General features: G+C 66.2%; 1 protein-coding gene across 1 annotated transcript; it reads left to right on the top strand.

Annotated features, from left to right (window-relative positions):
- Positions 1-46: 46 nt before the first annotated feature.
- PPP1R13L (protein phosphatase 1 regulatory subunit 13 like) lies at positions 47-19,109 on the top strand (the record flags this gene model as incomplete). The annotated part of the gene is made up of 10 exons (XM_062611708.1): positions 47-164; positions 4,538-4,600; positions 4,695-4,816; positions 6,798-7,113; positions 9,228-9,326; positions 9,446-9,519; positions 11,779-12,160; positions 13,038-13,465; positions 14,606-14,743; positions 18,976-19,109. Coding segments are annotated over exons 2-10 (1,748 nt in total), but the record flags the coding sequence as incomplete, so codon positions are not given.
- Between the last annotated feature and the right edge of the window lie 78 nt (positions 19,110-19,187).

Genomic DNA, 19,187 nt, shown 5'->3' with positions numbered 1-19,187 from the left:
GCGGCCGCGTTTAAAGGCACAGGCACCCCCCGCCCGCTCCGCTCCGCTCCCGCACCCTGGGGCGCAGGGCGCGGCCCCCCCCCGCTCCGCGCCTCCCCCGCGTGATCCAGAGCTCTGGAATTGGGCGGAGGGGACGCGGGCGCGGCTCCGGCACCGACCCCCAGGTGGGAAACGGGGGGCGGGGGGGGTGCGGGGGAGCCTTTGGGTGCCCCTGGGTCCGGTTCGGGTGCGGGGGGGGGTGCGGGGGAGCCTTTGGGTGCCCCTGGTCCGGTTCGGGTGCGTGGGAGCCTTTGGGTGCCCCTGGGTCCGGTTCGGGTGAAGGGGGGGGGACGGGAGCACCTTTGGGTGCCCCTGGGTCCGGTTCGGGTGCGGGGGGGGTGCGGGGGAGCCTTTGGGTGCCCCTGGTCCGGTTCGGGTGCGGGGGGGGGGGACGGGAGCACCTTTGGGTGCCCCTGGTCCCGTTCGGGTGCGGGGGGGGGGGCGGGAGCACCTTTGGGTGCCCCTGGGTCCGGTTCGGGTGCGGGGCGGGGACGGGAGCACCTTTGGGTGCCCCTGGTCCCGTTCGGGTGCGGGGGGGGGGACGGGAGCACCTTTGGGTGCCCCTGGGTCCGGTTCGGGTGAAGGGGGGGTGCGGGAGCAACTTTGGGTGCCCCTGGTCCGGTTCGGGTGCGGGAGAGCCTTTGGGTGTTCCGGTTCGGGTGCGGGAGAGGGTGCGGGGGAGCCTTTGGGTGCCCCTGGTTCGGTTCGGGTGCGGGAGAGCCTTTGGGTGCCCCGGTTCGGGTGCAGGGGGCGGTACGGGAGCACCTTTGGGTGCCCCTGGTCCGGTTCGGTTCCGGGGGGCCGTGTGGGAGAGCCTTTGGGTGCCCCAGTTTGGGTGCGGGGGGAAGGGGGGGTGCGGAGCAACTTTGGGTGCCCTGGGTCCGGTTCGGGTGCGGGAGAGCCTTTGGGTGCCCTGGGTCCGGTTCGGGTGCGGGAGAGCCTTTGGGTGCCCCTGGTTCGGTTCGGGTGCGGGAGAGCCTTTGGGTGCCCCGGTTCGGGTGCAGGGGGCGGTACGGGAGCACCTTTGGGTGCCCCTGGTCCGGTTCGGTTCCGGGGGGCCGTGTGGGAGAGCCTTTGGGTGCCCCAGTTTGGGTGCGGGGGGGGGTACGGGAGCAACTTTGGGTGCCCTGGGTCCGGTTCGGGTGCGGGAGAGCCTTTGGGTGCCCTGGGTCCGGTTCGAGTGCGGGGGGGGGTACGGGAGCAACTTTGGGTGCCTGGTTCCGGTTCGGGTGGGGGGGGGGGTGCGGGAGAGCTTTTGGGTGCCCCTGTTCCGGTTCGGGTGCGGGGGTTGCACCATGGGGTGCTGGGCTCTGTTTTGGGGTGCTGGGGGGTACGGGAGCAACTTTGGGTGCCCCTGGTCCGGTTCGGGTGCGGGGGGGTGCGGGGGCACCTTTGGGTGCCCCGGTTTGGGTGCGGGGTTGGGTACGGGAGCAACTTTGGGTGCCCTGGGTCCGGTTCGGATTGCTGGGGGGGCACCATAGGGTGCCGGGGTCAGTTTCGGGGTGCTTCGGTCGCACCCTGAGGTGCTGGGGTCAGTTTTGGGGTGCTGAGGTCAGGTTTGCGGTGCTGGGGGCGGTTTTAGGGTGCTGGGGTTTGTTTTGGGGTGCTGGGCTCAGTTTCGGGGTGCTGGGGTTAGTTTTGGGGTGCTGGAGTCCGGTTATAGGGTGCTAGGGTCCAGTTTTAGGGTGCTGGGGTCCGGTTATAGGGTGCTGGGCTCAGTTTCGGGGTGCTGGGGTCCAGTTTTAGGGTGCTGGGGTTAGTTTTGGGGTGCTGGAGTCTGGTTATAGGGTGCTGGGGTCCAGTTTTAGGGTGCTGGGGTTAATTTTGGGGTGCTGGAGTCCGGTTTTAGGGTGCTGGGGTCAGTCTTAGGGTGCTGGGCTCAGTTTCGGGGTGCCGGGGTCCGGTTTTAGGGTGTTTGGGTCAGTTTTAGGGTGCTGTGCTCAGTTTAGGGGTGCTGAGGTCGGGTTTGGGGTGCTGGGCTCAGTTTAGGGGTGCTGAGGTCCGGTTTGGGGTACTGGGCTCAGTTTAGGGGTGCTGAGGTCCGGTTTTAGGGTGTTGGGGTCAGTTTTAGGGTGCTGTGCTCAGTTTAGGGGTGCTGAGGTCCGGTTTGGGGTGCTGGGCTCAGTTTCAGGCTGCCGGGTCCGGTTTTAGGGTGTTGGGGTCAGTTTTAGGGTGCTGTGCTCAGTTTAGGGGTGCTGGGCTCAGTTTTGGGGTGCTGAGGTCCGGTTTGGGGTGCTGGGCTCAGTTTAGGGGTGCTGAGATCCGGTTTGGGGTGCTGGGCTCAGTTTCAGGCTGCCGGGTCCGGTTTTAGGGTGTTGGGGTCAGTTTTAGGGTGCTGGGCTCAGTTTAGGGGTGCTGAGGTCCGGTTTGGGGTGCTGGGCTCAGTTTTGGGATGCTGAGGTCCGGTTTTAGGGTGCTGAGATCAGTTTTGGGATGCTGAGGTCCGGTTTTAGGGTGCTGGGATCAGTTTTGGGGTGCTGAGGTCATTTTCATGGTGTTGATGTCCGTTTCGGGGTGCTGGGCTCAGTTTCGGGGTGCTGGGCTCAGTTTTGGGGTGCTGGGCTCGGTTTTGGGGTGCTGGGCTCGGTTTCGGCTGTTGGGGTGCAGCGGGGGCGCCCCGCGGTGCCGGCCCTGTTTTGGGGTGCCCAGGTCCAGTTTGGGGGTCTCTGGGCTCATTTTGGGGGCATTTGGCTCAGTCTGGGGGCTCGGGGCTCTGATTTGGGGTCTCTGGGCTCATTTTGGGGTCATTTCACTCAGTTTTGGGTCTCTGGGCTCAGTTTCGGGTCATTTTGCTCAGTTGGGGGTCTCTGAGCTCGGGTTTGGGGGCATTTCGCTCAGTTTTGGGTCTCTGGGCTCATTTTGTCATCATTTCGCTCAGTTTTGGGTCATTTCGCTCCGTTTTGGGTCTCTGGGCTCATTTTGGGCTCATTTTGCTCAGTTTTGGGTCTCTGGGCTCAGTTTTGGGTCATTTTGCTCAGTTTGGGGTCTCTGAGCTCGGGTTTGGGGGCATTTCGCTCCATTTTGGGTCTCTGGGCTCATTTTGGGCTCATTTCGCTTCGTTTTGGGTCTCTGGGCTCATTTTGGGCCCATTTCGCTCCGTTTTGGGTCTCTGGGCTCATTTTGGGCTCATTCCGCTCCGTTTTGGGTCTCTGGGCTCAGTTTTGGGCTCATTCCACTCCGTTTTGGGTCTCTGGGTTCATTTTGGGCTCATTCCACTCCGTTTTGGGCTCATTTCGCTCCGTTTTGGGTCTCTGGGCTCATTTTGGGCTCATTTCGCTCCGTTTTGGGTCTCTGGGCTCATTTTGGGCTCATTTCTCTCCGTTTTGGGTCTCTGGGCTCAGTTTTGGGCTCATTCCGCTCCGTTTTGGGTCTCTGGGCTCATTTTGGGCTCATTTCTCTCCGTTTTGGGTCTCTGGGCTCAGTTTTGGGTCATTTCTCTCAGTTTGGGGTCTCTGAGCTCGGGTTTGGGGGCATTTCGCTCCATTTTGGGTCTCTGGGCTCATTTTGGGGGCATTCCACTCCGTTTTGGGCTCATTCCGCTCCGTTTTGGGTCTCTGGGCTCATTTTGGGCTCATTCCGCTCCGTTTTGGGTCTCTGGGCTCATTTTGGGCTCATTCCGCTCCGTTTTGGGTCTCTGGGCTCAGTTTTGGGTCTCTGGGCTCATTTTGGGCTCATTCCGCTCCGTTTTGGGTCTCTGGGCTCAGTTTTGGGCTCATTCCGCTCAGTTTTGGGTCTCTGGGCTCAGTTTTGGGCTCATTTTGCTCCGTTTTGGGTCTCTGGGCTCATTTTGGGCTCATTCCGCTCCGTTTTGGGTCTCTGGGCTCATTTTGGGCTCATTCCGCTCCGTTTTGGGTCTCTGGGCTCATTTTGGGCTCATTCTGCTCCGTTTTGGGTCTCTGGGCTCAGTTTTGGGTCATTTTGCTCAGTTTTGGGTCTCTGGGCTCAGTTTTGGGTCATTTTGCTCAGTTTTGGGTCTCTGGGCTCAGTTTTGGGCTCATTTCTCTCCGTTTTGGGTCCCTGGGCTGTGTTTTCGGGTGCCGGTTCCTTTCCCGTCCCCCCCTTCCCTCCCCTCCCCGCCCGGCCCGGGCGAGCCGGGGCTCGTCCGCTGTCCCCGGGGGCGAGAACCGGGCCGGGGCGGAGCCGCCGGGGTGGGGGCCGCGGCGGCGGGGGGGGGGGGGGGGTACCCCAAAACCCCCCCTTGGCCATGGGGCACCCATGGGTGCGGAGGTCCCTATTCTATACCCCCCCCCCCATGGGGTGACCCCAGTGTAAAAGAGGGGGTTCCCCCCCCCCCCAAATCAGCGCCGTGCCCGGGGGGGGGGGCGGCGCCGGCTCCTTGCGATGCGTTAATTACTGCTAATTATGCTAATGCGGAGAACGGGCCCCGGCACATCCCGCTCCCGCGTTCCCAAGGGATTGGGGTGCGGGGGGGGGGGGGGGTGTGTGTCCTGTGTCGTGTGTGTGTCCCCCCCCCACTATCGCGACATCCCCCCTGCAGGTATCGCGATGGCGAGCGAGCGGCTGCAGAGCGCTCAGGACCTGCTGGACCTCACCTTCCAGTGTAAGGGGGGGGCAGCCATAGGGTGCTGTGGGGCACGCTATGGGGTGCAGGCTGACCCCCCCTTCCCCTGCCCCACATGTTCCCCCCCCCCCAGCGCTGGCCATGCAGCACATGGACCTGAAGCAGGTGGAGCTGGACACGGCCGTGGCCAAGGTGGATGAGCTGTCCCGGCAGCTGGAATCCCTGTGGAGCGACGGGCCAGGGCCCCCCCCCAGGGTAGGAATGGGGCGGAATTGGGGGGGGGGGGGGAATTGGGGGGGGGGAATTGTTGGGATGGGAATTGTTGGGATGGGAATTGTTGGGATGGGAATTGTTGGGATGGGAATTGTTGGGATGGGAATTGGGGGTGGGAACTGGGGGTGGGAATTGGGGGTCAGAGCTGTTGGGATGGGAATTGGGGGATGGGAATTAGGGGGTGGGAATTGGGGGTCAGAGCTGTTGGGAATTGGGGAATGGGAATTGTTGGGATGGGAATTGGGGAGTGGGAATTGTTGGGAATTTGGGGGGGGAGTTGTTGGGGTGGGAATTGGGGGTCAGAGCTGTTGGGATGGGAATTGGGGGGTAGGAATTGGGGGTCAGAGCTGTTGGGATGGGAATTGTTGGGATGGGAATTGTTGGGAATTGGGGGGGGAGTTGTTGGGATGGGAATTGGGGGGTGGGAATTGGGGGTCAGAGCTGTTGGGATGGGAATTGTTGGGATGGGAATTGGGGAGTGGGAATTGTTGGGAATTGGGGGTCAGAGCTGTTGGGATGGGAATTGTTGGGATGGGAATTGTTGGGATGGGAATTGGGGGGTGGGAATTGGGGGTCAGAGCTGTTGGGATGGGAATTGGGGGATGGGAATTGTTGGGATGGGAATTGGGGAGTGGGAATTGTTGGGATGGGAATTGGGGGTGGGAATTGTTGGGAATTGGGGTGGGAATTACTGGGATGGGAATTGGGGAGTGGGAACTGTTGGGAATTGGGGGTGGGAATTGTTGGGATGGGAATTGGGGAGTGGGAATTGTTGGGATGGGAATTGGGGGGTGGGAATTGGGGAGTAGGAATTGTTGGGATGGGAATTGTTGGGATGGGAATTGGGGAGTGGGAATTGTTGGGAATTGGGGGTCAGAGCTGTTGCGATGGGAATTGTTGGGATGGGAATTGGGGGGTGGGAATTGTTGGGAATTGTTGGGATGTGAATTGGGGGTGGGAGTTGTTGGGATTGTTGGGATGGTGATTGGGAGGTGGGAATTAGGAGTGGAAATTAGTGGGAATTGGGTATTGGGAGTTGTTGGGGTGGGAATTGTTGGGATGGGGATTGAGGGATGGGAATTGGGAGGTGGGAATCAGGGGATGGGAACTGGGGTGGGAATTGTTGGGATGGGGATTCAGGGATGGGAATTGGGATGGGAATTGTCGGGGTGGGAATTGTCGTGATGGGGATTAGGAGGTGGGAATTGGGGGATGGGAATTCGGTTTGGAATTGTTGGGATGGGGATTGGGGAGGGGAATTCGGAGGTGGGAATTGGGGTGGGAATTGTCGGGATAGGGATTGGGGGGTGGGAATTGTCGGGATAGGGATTGGGGGGTGGGAATTGGGAGGTGGGAATTGGGGTGGGAATTGAGGGATGGGAATTGGGATGGGGGTTGGAGTTGGAATTGTTGGGATGGGGATTGAGGGGGGGGAATTGGGAGGTGGGAATTGGGGTGGGAATTGTTGGGATGGGGATTGGGGTTGGAATTGTTGGGATGGGGATTGAGGGGGGGGAATTGGGATGGGAGCTGTCGGGATGGGGATTAGTGGGAGGTGGGAATCAGGGGATGGGAATTGGGATGGGAATTGGGGTGGGAATTGTTGGGATGGGAATTGGGGTGGGAATTGTTGGGATGGGGATTGAGGGATGGGAATTGGGATGGGAGCTGTCGGGATGGGGATTAGTGGGAGGTGGGAATCAGGGGATGGGAATTGGGGTGGGAATTGGGGTGGGAATTGTTGGGATGGGGATTGAGGGATGGGAATTGGGATGGGAGCTGTCGGGATGGGGATTAGTGGGAGGTGGGAATCAGGGGATGGGAATTGGGAGGTGGGAATTGGGGTGGGAATTGTCGGGATGGGGATTGGGTGGCAGGGATTGGAGGGGGGCGTTGCAGCAATGGGGACGGGGACACCCCCCCCCACTCTCCCGCTCTGTTCCCATCCCCATCCCCATCCCAGGACATTCCCGGCCGGAGCCGCTCCCCCCTGGCGCGCAGGAGCCTGGAGACCCCCGAGGGGGCGGGGGACGCGCTGGGCCCCCCCGGCTCCCCCCGGGCCCCCCATTTCCTGCAGGGCGAGGATCGGGCCCCTTCCCCCCGGCCCAAGCTGCTGGCGGTGCCCGGGGGGGGCCGAGCCCCGTCCCCGCGCCCCCCCCTCCGCCCCTTTGAGCTGCTGGGAATGGGGGGGGGGCCCCGGCCCCTCGCGCCCCCCCCCTATGAGATGCACGGGCTCTACCCGTCCATCGGCGGGGGGGCCGCGGCCTTCCGGGCACAGGGTGAGGGGGGGGGGGGGGTCGGGGGGGGGATAGACCTGGGTATGGGTGGGGGTGGGGGTGGTGATGATCCCATGGGGGGCTCCACGCCCGGGGTGTCCCCCGTCAATCCTAAGGCATCCCCAGTGCATCCATGGGTGTCCCAATGGGTGCCCCCATCCCAATCCATCCATGGGTGTCCCCATCCCAATCCATCCATGGGTGTCCCAATGGGTGTCCCCATCCCAATCCATCCATGGGTGTCCTCATGGGTGTCCCCATCCCAATCCATCCATGGGTGTCCTCATGGGTGTCCCCATCCCAATCCATCCATGGGTGTCCTCATGGGTGCCCCCATCCCAATCCATCCATGGGTGTCCCCATGGGTGTCCCCATCCCAATCCATCCATGGGTGTCCTCATGGGTGTCCCCATCCCAATCCATCCATGGGTGTCCCCATCCCAATCCATCCATGGGTGTCCCCATGGGTGTCCCCATCCCAATCCATCCATGGGTGTCCCCATCCCCATGGGTGCCCCCATCCCAATCCCATCCATGGGTGTCCCCATCCCCATCTGGGTGTCCCCATGGGTGTCCCCATCCCAATCCATCCATCCCATTCCCATCCATGGGTGTCCCCATGGGTGTCCCCATCTCCATGGGTGTCCCCATCCCCATGGGTGTCCCCATCCCAATCCATCCATGGGTGTCCTCATGGGTGCCCCCATCCCAATCCATCCATGGGTGTCCCCATCCACCTGGGTGTCCCCATCCCAATCCATCCATGGGTGTCCCCATGGGTGTCCCCATCCCAATCCATCCATGGGTGTCCTCATGGGTGCCCCCATCCCAATCCATCCATGGGTGTCCCCATCCCAATCCATCCATGGGTGTCATCCATAGGTGCCCCAATCCATCCATGGGTGTCCCCATCCCAATCCATCCATGGGTGTCCCCATGGGTGTCCCCATCCTAATCCATCCATGGGTGTCCCCGTCCCAATCCATCCATGGGTGTCCCCATGGGTGTCCCCATCCCAATCCATCCATGGGTGTCCCCATCCCAATCCATCCATGGGTGTTCCCATGGGTGTCCCCATCTCCATGGGTGTCCCCATCCCAATCCATCCATGGGTGTCCCCATGGGTGTCCCCATCCCAATCCATCCATGGGTGTCCTCATGGGTGTCCCCATCCTAATCCATCCATGGGTGACCCCATCCCAATCCATCCATGGGTGTCCCCATGGGTGCCCCATCCCAATCCATCACCATGGGTGCCCCATCCCAATCCCAACATTGGGTGCCCCAATCCACCCATGGGTGTCCCCATCCCAATCCATCCATGGGTGTCCCCATCCCAATCCATCCATGGGTGCCCCCATCCCAATCCATCCATGGGTGTCCTCATGGGTGCCCCCATCCCAATCCATCCATGGGTGCCCCCATCCCATTCCCACCTATGGGTGCCCCAATCCATCCATGGGTGCCCCAATCCATCCATGGGTGCTCCCATCCCATTCCCACCTATGGGTGCCCCAATCCATCCTTGGGTGTCCCCATCCCTATGGGTGTCCCCGGCCCATCCCCATAGGTGTCCCTATCCCCATGGGTGCCCCCATCCCATTCCTATCCATGGGTGTCCCCAGTCCATCCATAAGTTTCCCCATCCCCATGGGTGCCCCCATCCCATTCCCACCTATGGGTGCCCCAATCCATCCATGGGTGCCCAATCCATCCATGGGTGCCCCATTCCATTCCCACCTATGGGTGCCCCAATCCACCCATGGGTGCCCCCATCCCATTCCCACCAATGGGTGCCCCAATCCATCCTTGGGTGTCCCCATCCCATTCCCACCTATGGGTGCCCCAATCCACCCATGGGTGCTCCCATCCCATTCCCACCTATGGGTGCCCCAATCCATGGGTGCCCCCATCCCATTCCCACCTATGGGTGCCCCAATCCCTCCTTGGGTGTCCCCATCCCATTCCCACCTATGGGTGCCCCAATCCATCCTTGGGTGTCCCCATCCCCATGGGTGCCCCCATCCCATTCCCACCTATGGGTGCCCCAATCCACCCATGGGTGCCCCCATCCCCATGGCCGTGGGGGGGTCCCTCAGCTCCGTGTCCCCCCCCAGATGACTCCGTGCTCAAGCGGCGCCCCCCGAAGGGTTGGAACGAGTCCGACCTGGACCTGGTCTATGAGAAGAAGCCCCCCAGCGGGGGGGGGTTCGACCGTGAGCAATGGGGGGGGCCGGTTCTGGGGGGGGGGGCTCCAGAGCTGTTTTGGGGTGCCCTGGGGGGGGGTTGGGGTGCTCCTGACCCCTTTGTGTTGTCCTTCCCCCCCCCCCGTTAGGTCCCACTCCATCCCTGGGGCTGATGCTGTCACCATGGAGGGAGTCGAGCCTGGATGGGGCCGGAGGGGGCAAGGTGAGAGCTGGGGAGGGGGGGGTCCTGCAGGCCCGATGCCGGGTGATGGGCGCAGGGGCCGGTTATGGGTCCTGCAGGCCTGATGCCGGGTGATGGGTGCAGGGGCTGGTTATGGGTCCTGCAGGCCTGATGCCGGGTGATGGGTCCTGCAGGCCTGATGCCGGGTGATGGGCGCAGGGGCTGGTTCTGGGGGTCCTGCAGGCCTGATGCCGGGTGATGGGCGCAGGGGCCGGTTATGGGTCCTGCAGGCCTGATGCCGGGTGATGGGCGCAGGGGCCGGTTATGGGTCCTGCAGGCCCGATGCCGGGTGATGGGCGCAGGGGCTGGTTATGGGTCCTGCAGGCCTGATGCCGGGTGATGGGCGCAGGGGCTGGTTATGGGGGTCCCGCAGGCCTGATGCCGGGTGATGGGCGCAGGGGCCGGTTGTAGGGGTCCTGAAGGCCTGATGCCAGGTGATGGGCGCAGGGGCTGGTTCTGGGTTCTGCAGGCCTGATGCCGGGTGATGGGCGCAGGGGCCGCTTGTCGGGGTCCTGAAGGCCTGATGCCGGGTGATGGGCGCAGGGGCTGGTTATGGGGGTTCTGCAGGCCTGATGCCAGGTGATGGGCGCAGGGGCTGGTTCTGGGTCCTGCAGGCCTGATGCCGGGTGATGGGCGCAGGGGCCGGTTATGGGGGTCCCGCAGCCCCGATGCCGGGTGATGGGCGCAGGGGCCGGTTATGGGGTCCCGCAGCCCTGATGCCGGGTGATGGGCGCAGGGGCTGGTTATGGGTCCTGCAGGCCTGATGCCGGGTGATGGGCGCAGGGGCTGGTTATGGGTCCTGCAGGCCTGATGCCGGGTGATGGGCGCAGAGGCTGGTTCTGGGGGTCCTGCAGGCCTGATGCAGGGTGATGGGCGCAGGGGCTGGTTATGGGTCCTGCAGGCCTGATGCCGGGTGATGGGCGCAGGGGCCGGTTATGGGGTCCCGCAGGCCTGATGCTGGGTGATGGGCGCAGGGGCTGGTCCTGGGGTCCCGCAGCCCTGATGCAGGGTGATGGGCGCAGGTGCTGGTTCTAGGGAATCCCACATCCCAAAGCCGGGTAATGGGTGCATGGAGCTGGTCCTAGGGTCCAGCAGCCCCGATGCCCGGTAATGGGCGCAGAGGGACTGATTATGGGGTCCCACAGCCCCGACGCTGGGTGATGGGCGCAGGGGCTGGTTGTGGGGGTCCCGCAGCCCCGCTGCCGTTTGATGGGTGCAGGGGCTGGTTATGGGGGTTCTGCAGGCCTGATGCTGGGTGATGGGCGCAGGGGCCGGTTATGGGTCCTGCAGGCCCAATGCCAGGTGATGGGCACAGGGGCCGGTTATGGGGGTCCTGCAGCCCCGCTGCCGTTTGATGGGTGCAGGGGCTGGTTATGGGGTCCCGCAGCCCCGACGCTGGGTGATGGGCACAGGAGCCGGTTATGGGGTCCCGCAGCCCCGATGCCGGGTGATGGGCGCAGGGACTGATTATGGGGTCCCGCAGCCCCGATGCCCGGTGATGGGCGCAGGGACTGATTATGGGGTCCCACAGCCCCAATGCTGGGTGATGGGTGCAGGGGCTGGTTATGGGGTCCCGCAGCCCCGACGCTGGGTGATGGGCACAGGAGCCGGTTATGGGGTCCCGCAGCCCCGACGCTGGGTGATGGGCACAGGGGCTGGTCCTGGGGTCCCGCAGCCCCGATGCCGGGTGATGGGCGCAGGGACTGATTATGGGGTCCCACAGCCCCGATGCTGGGTGATGGGCACAGGGGCCGGTTATGGCGGTCCCGCAGCCCCGATGCCGGGTGATGGGCGCAGGGACTGATTATGGGGTCCCACAGCCCCGACGCTGGGTGATGGGCACAGGAGCCGGTTATGGGGTCCCACAGCCCCGACGCTGGGTGATGGGCGCAGAGGGACTGATTATGGGGTCCCGCAGCCCCGATGCCGGGTGATGGGCGCAGGGGCTGGTTATGGGGTCCCACAGCCCTGATGCTGGGTGATGGGCGCAGAGGGACTGATTATGGGGTCCCGCAGCCCCGATGCCGGGTGATGGGCGCAGGGGCCGGTTCTGGGGGTCCCGCAGCCCCGCTGCCGGGTGATGGGCGCAGGGACTGATTATGGGGTCCCGCAGCCCTGATGCCGGGTGATGGGCGCAGGGGCTGGTCCTGGGGTCCCGCAGCCCCGATGCCGGGTGATGGGCGCAGGGGCCGGTTATGGGGGGGGGGTTCCGTCCTCCCCGCTCACACCGATGCCCCGCAGGACGCCGCCTATGGCGGGCACAGCTCCACCCTGCCCCGCAACTTCAAGCTGCCCCCGGGGGAGCGGCGGGGCCCGGAGGGGCCGTTCCGGCGCGGGGGGGCCGGGTCCCTGCCGCGGGCCTGGCCCGTGTCCCGCATCCCGGTGCCCCCCCCCGCCGCTCCGCGCCCCCCCCGCCAGAAGCCGCTGCCGCTCTCGGTGATCTTCAAGCTCCAAAACGCGTTCTGGGAGCAAGGGGGGGGCGCGCCCCGGGCGCTGCCCCTCGGACCCCCCCCCTCCGCGGCGAGGGCACCGCAGAAGCAGCCCCAGGGACCTGCGCTGCCCCCCGGGGAAGGTGAGGGATGGGGGGGGGGGGGAGCTGCAGCATTGGGGGTGCGAGGGGGGGGTTGGGGGGCACAGGGGGTTGGGGGGGCACAGGAAGGGTTTGGGGGCCCAGGGGGTTTTGGGGTCTGCAGCGTTGGGGGCACAGGAGGGGGGCACAGGGGGGGTTTGGGGGGCACAGGGGGGGGTTGGGGGCACAGGGGGTTTTGGGGGCTGCAGCGTTGGGGGCACAGGAGGGGTTCGGGGGGGTGACAGGAGGACTCCGTGGGGGGTCCCAGAGGGGCTCCGGGGGTTCACAGGGGGGCTCCGAGGGGGTCTCATGAGGGCTCCCGGGGGGTCCCAGGGGGGGTCTGGGGGGGTCCCATGGGGGATCCGGGGGGGTCACAGGGGGGCTCTGGGGGGGTCCCATGGGGGATCCGAGGGGGTCACAGGAGGGGTTCTGGGGGGTCACAGGAGGGATCCGGGGGGGTCCCATGAGGTCTCTGGGGGGGGGTCCCATGAGGTCTTTGGGGGGGTCCCATGAGGTCTCTGGGGGGGTCCCATGAGGTCTCTGGGGGGGAATCCCATGAGGTCTTTGGGGGGGTCCCATGAGGTCTCTGGGGGGGTCCCATGAGGTCTCTGGGGGGGTCCCATGAGGTCTCTGGGGGGGAATCCCATGAGGTCTCTGGGGGGGTCCCATGAGGTCCCATGAGGTCTCTGGGGGGGGTCCCATGAAGGCTCTGGGGGGGGGGTCCCATGGGGGATCCGGGAGGGTCCCATGAGGTCTCTGGGGGGGTCCCATGAGGTCTCTGGGGAGGGGTCCCATGAAGGCTCTGGGGGGGGTCCCATGAGGTCTCTGGGGGGGTCCCATGAGGTCTCTGGGGGGGGCTCCCATGATGTCTCCCTCGTGTCCCCACGGCTTCTCCTCCTCCTCCTCCTCCTCCCTCCCCGTTCCCCCGCAGCCTCGGTCCCTTCCCGACCGCTTCCTCCGGAGCCGTCGCTGCCGGAGGCGGACTCGGAGCTGGATCCGGAGGTGCCGGAGCCGGGCGAGGCCGTGGCGCGGCCGCTGAGCCCGACCCGGCTGCAGCCGCTGCTCCCCGCCGAGGCGCAGCGGGACCCGGAGTTCCGCGCCGTTGCGCGCTCCCTCGCGGAGATGCCGCGGCCGCTCAAGCGCCGCGGGTCCATGGAGCAGAGCCCGGGACCCCCCCCCCGGGCCCGGCAGTACCAGGAGCTCATCACCAAGCTCCTGCACCGGGGGGGACCCCCAAACCCCGCCGCCGCTACCGGGGAACCCGAGCCCGGAGCCGGGGCCGGAGCCGGAGCCGCGCACGGTGAAGGTCGCCAAAGTCCCCCCGTGGAACCGGAACCCGACAGCCCCGCGCCCGCCCCGGTGAGAGAGAGAGAGGGGAACCCCGGGGTCCTTTGGGTGCTTCTGAGTGGGGGGACTGGGGGTCCTTTGGGTGCTCCTGGGGGGGGGCACTGGGGGTCCTTTGGGTGCTCCTGGGGTCCTTTGGGTGCTCCTTGGGGGGGGGGAACTTGGGGTCCTTTGGGTGCTTCCGAAGGGGGGGGACTGGGGGTCCTTTGGGTGCTCCTGGGGGGGGGCACTGGGGGTCCTTTGGGTGCTCCTGGGGTCCTTTGGGTCCTTTGGGTGCTTGGGGGGGGGGAACTTGCTCCAGGGGTCCTTTGGGTGCTTCTGGGGGGACTTGGGGTCCTTTGGGTGCTTCCAAAGGGGGGCAGCTGGGGGTCCTTTGGGTGCTCCTGGGGTCCTTTGGGTGCTCCTGGGGGGGGGAACTTGGGGTCCTTTGGGTGCTCCTGGGGTCCTTTGGGTGCTCCTCCTTTGGGGCTTCTGGGGGGACTTGGGGTCCTTTGGGTGCTCCTGGGGTCCTTTGGGTGCTTCCTGGGCAGCTGGGGGTCCTTTGGGTGCTCCTGGGGTCCTTTGGGCGCTCCTGGGGGGGGGGAACTTGGGGTCCTTTCGGTGCTCCTGGGCAGGGACTTGGGGTCCTTTTGGTGCCCCGGAGAGGACCTTGGGGTCCTTTGGGTGCTCCTGGGGTCCTTTGGGTGCTCCTGGGGGGACCCTGATGTCCTTTGGGTGCTCCTGGGGTCCTTTGGGTGCTCCTGGGGGGGGAACTTGGGGTCCTTTGGGTGCTCCTGGGGTCCTTTGGGTGCTTCTGAGTGGGGGGGACTGGGGGTCCTTTGGGTGCTCCTGGGGTCCTTTGGGTGCTCCTGGGGTCCTTTGGGTGTTTCTGAGGGGGAACTTGGGGTCCTTTGGGTGCTCCTGGGGGGGGGTCTTGGGGTCCTTTGGGTGCTCCTGGGGGGGGAACTTGGAGTTCTTTGGGTGCTCCTGGGGTCCTTTGGGTGCTTCTGGGGGGGGTCTTGGGGTCCTTTGGGTGCTCCTGGGGGGACCCTGATGTCCTTTGGGTGCTCCTGGGGTCCTTTGGGTGCTCCTGGGGTCCTTCGGGTGCCCCGGGGTTCCCCCGGCGGCCGCTGACGCCGCTCCCGGTACCGGTGTTTGTGGGGGGGGGGGGTCCAGGAGCTGCGCTCGGCGCTGCGGGACCCGGCCTCCCCCCGCAAGCGGCCCGGGGCGCGGGTGCGGCTGAACCCGCTCGTGCTGCTGCTGGACGCGGCGCTCACCGGGGAGCTCGATGTGGTGCAGCAGGCGGTGGCCGAGGTGAGGCCGCACCGGGACCGGGATGGCGGGGGGCAGGAGAGGGGGGTGCGGGGAGAGGGAGCGGGATGCGGGAGACAGGGACCGGGGGATGTGGGAACAGGAACCGGGATGCAGGAGACAGGGACTGGGGGGTGCGGGAGGCAGGGACCGGGATGTGGGGACCAGGACCAGGGGGATGCGGAGACAGGGACCGGGATACGGGAGACAGGGACCGGGGGGTGCGGGATCGGGGACCAGGACCGGGGGGATGCGGGATCGGGGACAGGGACCGGGGGGATGCGGGGACAGGGACCGGGATGTGGGAACAGGGACCAGGGGGATGCAGGAACAGGAACCGGGATACGGGAGACAGGGACCGGGGGGTCAGGGACCAGGACGAGGGGGATGTGGGATCGGGGACCAGGGGGATGAGGGGACAGGAACCGGGATGCGGGAACAGGGACCAGGACCAGGGGGATGCGGGATCGGGGACCGGGGGGATGCGGGGACAGGAACCGGGATGCGGGAACAGGGACCAGGGGGATGCGGGAACAGGGACCAGGGGGTGCGGGGACAAGAACCGGGATAGGGGAGACAGGGACCGGGACCAGGGGGATACGGGGAGAGGGACCAGGGGGATGCGGGGACAGGAACCGGGATACGGGAACAGGGACCGGGGGGATGCGGGGACAGGGACCGGGATGTGGGGACAGGGACCAGGACCAGGGGGATGCAGGAACAGGGACCAGGGGGATGCAGGAACAGGGACCAGGATGCGGGAACAGGGACCGGGGGGTGCGGGATCAGGGACCAGGGGGATGCAGGAACAGGAACCGGGATACGGGAGACCAGGACCAGGGGATGTGGGAACAGGGACCGGGATGCGGGAGACAGGGACCGGGGGGTGCGGGAACAGGAACCAGGATGTGGGGACCAGGACCAGGGGGATGCGGGGACAGGGACCGGGAGGTGCGGGAACAGGAACCGGGATACGGGAGACAGGGACCGGGGGATGCGGGATCGGGGACCAGGGGGATGAGGGGACAGGAACCGGGATGTGGGAACAGGGACCAAGGGGTGCGGGGACAAGAACCGGGATAGGGGAAACAGGGACCGGGACCAGGGGGATGCGGGGAGAGGGACCAGGAGGATGCGGGGACAGGAACCGGGATACGGGAACAGGGACCGGGGGGATGTGGGGACAGGGACCGGGATGCGGGAACAGGGACCGGGGGGATGCGGGGACAGGGACCGGGATGTGGGAACAAGGACCAAGACCAGGGGGATGCAGGATCAGGGACCGGGGGGATGCGGGAACAGGGACCAGGAGGTGCGGGGACAGGAACCGGGATGTGGGGACAGGGACCAGGACCAGGGGGATGCAGGAACAGGGACCAGGGGGATGCAGGAACAGGGACCAGGGGGATGTGGGAACAGGGACCGGGGGATGCGGGGACAGGGACCGGGGGGATGCAGGAACAGGAACCGGGATACGGGAGACCGGGACCAGGGGATGCAGGAACAGGGACCGGGATACGGGAACAGGGACCGGGGGCTGCGGGAACAGGGACCAGGATGTGGGGACCAGGACCAGGGGGATGCAGAGACAGGGACCGGGATACGGGAGACAGGGACCGGGGGATGTGGAACAGGGACCGGGATGTGGGGACCAGGGGGATGCGGGGACAGGGACCGGGATGCAGGAGACAGGGACTGGGGGGTGCGGGAGGCAGGGACCGGGATGTGGGGACCAGGACCAAGGGGATGCGGGATCGGGGACCAGGGGGATGCGGGAGACAGGGACAGGGGGGTGGGAACAGGGACCAGGATGGGGGCGGGAACAGGGATGCAGGGGGCTGGGGGATGCAGGAACAGGGACAGGGAGACAGGGACCGGGACCAGGGGGATACGGGGAGAGGGACCAGGGGGATGCAGGGACAGGAACCGGGATGCGGGAACAGGGACCGGGACCAGGGGGATGCGGGATCAGGGACCAGGGGGATGCGGGGACAGGAACCGGGATGTGGGAACAGGGACCAGGACCAGGGGGATGCAGGATCAGGGACCGGGGGGATGCAGGAACAGGGACCAGGGGGATGCGGGAACAGGGACCGGGAGACGGGAGACGGGGACCGGGGCATGCGGGGAGAGGGACCCGGGGATGCGGGGTCAGGGGCCAGGTGGATGCGGGCTGGGGGTGATGAGGAGAGCACTTGTGGGGTGATGGAGGGGACAGAAGGATGCTCTCGGGGTGGCACTGGGATACAGAGGGGACAGGGCGGCAGTGGGGTGCTCTGGGGAACACTGGGGCACAGGGTGCTCTGGGGGTGGCACAGAGGCTCTGCGGCGGTGCCGTGGGGCAGAGGGGGTGCTGTGGGGATGCCGTGGGGCAGAGGGGGTGCCGTGCGGGTGTCCTGGGGCACAGGGGTGCTGTGTGGGTGCTGTGGGGCTCCAGGCGCTGTGCGGTGCTGTGGGTCACAGGGGTGCTGTGGGAGTGCCGTGGGTCACAGGGGTGCTGTGGGTCACAGGGGTGCTGTGAGGCACAGGAGGTGCTGTGGGGCACAGGGGGTCCCGTGCGGGTGCCGCGGGGCTCAGGGCACTGTGCGGGTGCTGTGGAGCTCAAGGGTGCTGTGGGGGTGCTGTGGGGCATAGGGGGTGCTGTGGGGGTGCTGTGGGGCACAGGGGGTGCTGTGGGGGTGCCGTGGGGCACAGGGGTGCCGTGGGGGTGCTGTGGGGCACATGGGGTGCTGTGGGGCACAGGGGGTGGCAGCAGGGTGCCATGTGGCTGCCTTGGGGCTCAGGGCGCTGTGTGGGTGCTGTGGGACTCAGGGGTGCTGTGGGGGTGCTGTGGGGGTGCTGTGGGGTACAGGGGCGCCATAGGGGTGCCGTGGGGGTGCTGTGGGGTACAGGGGTTGCTGTGTGGGTGCGGTGGGGGTGCGGTGTGGGTGCTGTGGGGGTGCCATGGGGGTGCTGTGCGGGTGTCGTGGGGGTGCTGTGGGGCACAGGGGTGTGGTGTGGGGGTGTGGGTGCGGTGTGGGTGCTGTGGGGGTGCCATGGGGGTGCTGTGCGGGTGTCGTGGGGGTGCTGTGGGGCACAGGGGGTGCTGTGGGGCACAGAGGTTGCTGTGTGGGTGCGGTGTGGGTGCGGTGGGGGTGCCGTGGGGCACAGGGGGTGGCACAGGGGTGCCGTGGGGGTTCTGTGGGGGTGCAGTGGGGGTGCGGTGGGGGTGCCATGGAGGTGCCGTGGGGCACAGGGGGTGTTGTGGGGGTGCGGTGTGGGTGCGGTGGGGGTGCGGTGGGGGGGTGTGGGTGCGGTGTGGATGCTGTGGGGGTGCGGTGTGGGGGTGTGGGTGTGGTGTGGGTGCGGTGGGGGTGCCATCGGGGTGCTGTGGGGCACAGGGGTGCGGTGTGGGTGCGGTGTGGATGCTGTGGGGGTGCGGTGTGGGTGCACGGGTGTGATGTGACGGCGCTGTGTGGATGCTGTGTGGGTGCTGTGGGTGCGGTGTGGGTGCTGTGTGGGTGCTGTGGGTGCTGTGGGTGTGGTGTGGATGCGGTGTGGATGCTGTGTGGGTGCTGTGGGTGCTGTGGGTGCGGTGTGGGTGTTGTGCGGGTGTGATGTGACGGCGCTGCGTGGATGCTGTGTGGGTGCTGTGGGTGCGGTGTGGGTGCGCGGGTGTGATGTGACGGCGCTGTGTGGGTGCTGTGGGTGCTGTGGGTGCGGTGTGGGTGTGGTGTGGGTGCGGTGTGGGTGCTGTGCGGGTGTGATGTGACGGCGCTGTGTGGGTGCTGTGTGGGTGCTGTGGGTGCGGTGTGGGTGCGCGGCTGTGATGTGACGGCGCTGTGTGGGTGCTGTGGGTGCGGTGTGGGTGTGGTGTGGGTGCGGTGTGGGTGCTGTGCGGGTGTGATGTGACGGTGCTGTGTGGGTGCTGTGGGTGCTGTGGGTGCGGTGTGGGTGTGGTGTGGGTGCGGTGTGGGTGCGCGGGTGTGATGTGACGGCGCTGTGTGGGTGCTGTGGGTGCTGTGGGTGCGGTGTGGGTGCGCGGCTGTGATGTGACGGCGCTGTGTGGGTGCTGTGTGGATGCTGTGTGGGTGCTGTGGATGCGGTGTGGATGCTGTGTGGGTGCTGTGGGTGCGGTGTGGATGCTGTGGGTGCGGTGTGGGTGCGGTGTGGGTGCTGTGCGGGTGCTGTGGGTGCTGTGGGTGCGGTGTGGGTGCTGTGCGGGTGTGATGTGACGGCGCTGCGTGTCGCCGCAGCTGAACGACCCGAGCCAGCCCAACGACGAGGGCATCACGGCGCTGCACAACGCCATCTGCGGCGCCCACTACGGCATCGTGGAGTTCCTCATCGCCAGCGGAGCCAACGTCAACTCCCCCGACAGCCACGGATGGTGCGGGGGGGGGGACTTGGGGGGCGGGTGCGGATGGGATGGGGATGGATGGGGATGGGGATGGATGTGTGTGATTGG

This window comes from Pezoporus occidentalis, unplaced genomic scaffold (assembly GCF_034315485.1).
Source record: "Pezoporus occidentalis ecotype Australia unplaced genomic scaffold, CSIRO_AGI_Poc_V1 ctg1559, whole genome shotgun sequence".
Taxonomy (NCBI): domain Eukaryota; kingdom Metazoa; phylum Chordata; class Aves; order Psittaciformes; family Psittacidae; genus Pezoporus; species Pezoporus occidentalis.
This window is presented reverse-complemented; position numbering and strand designations above follow the sequence as displayed.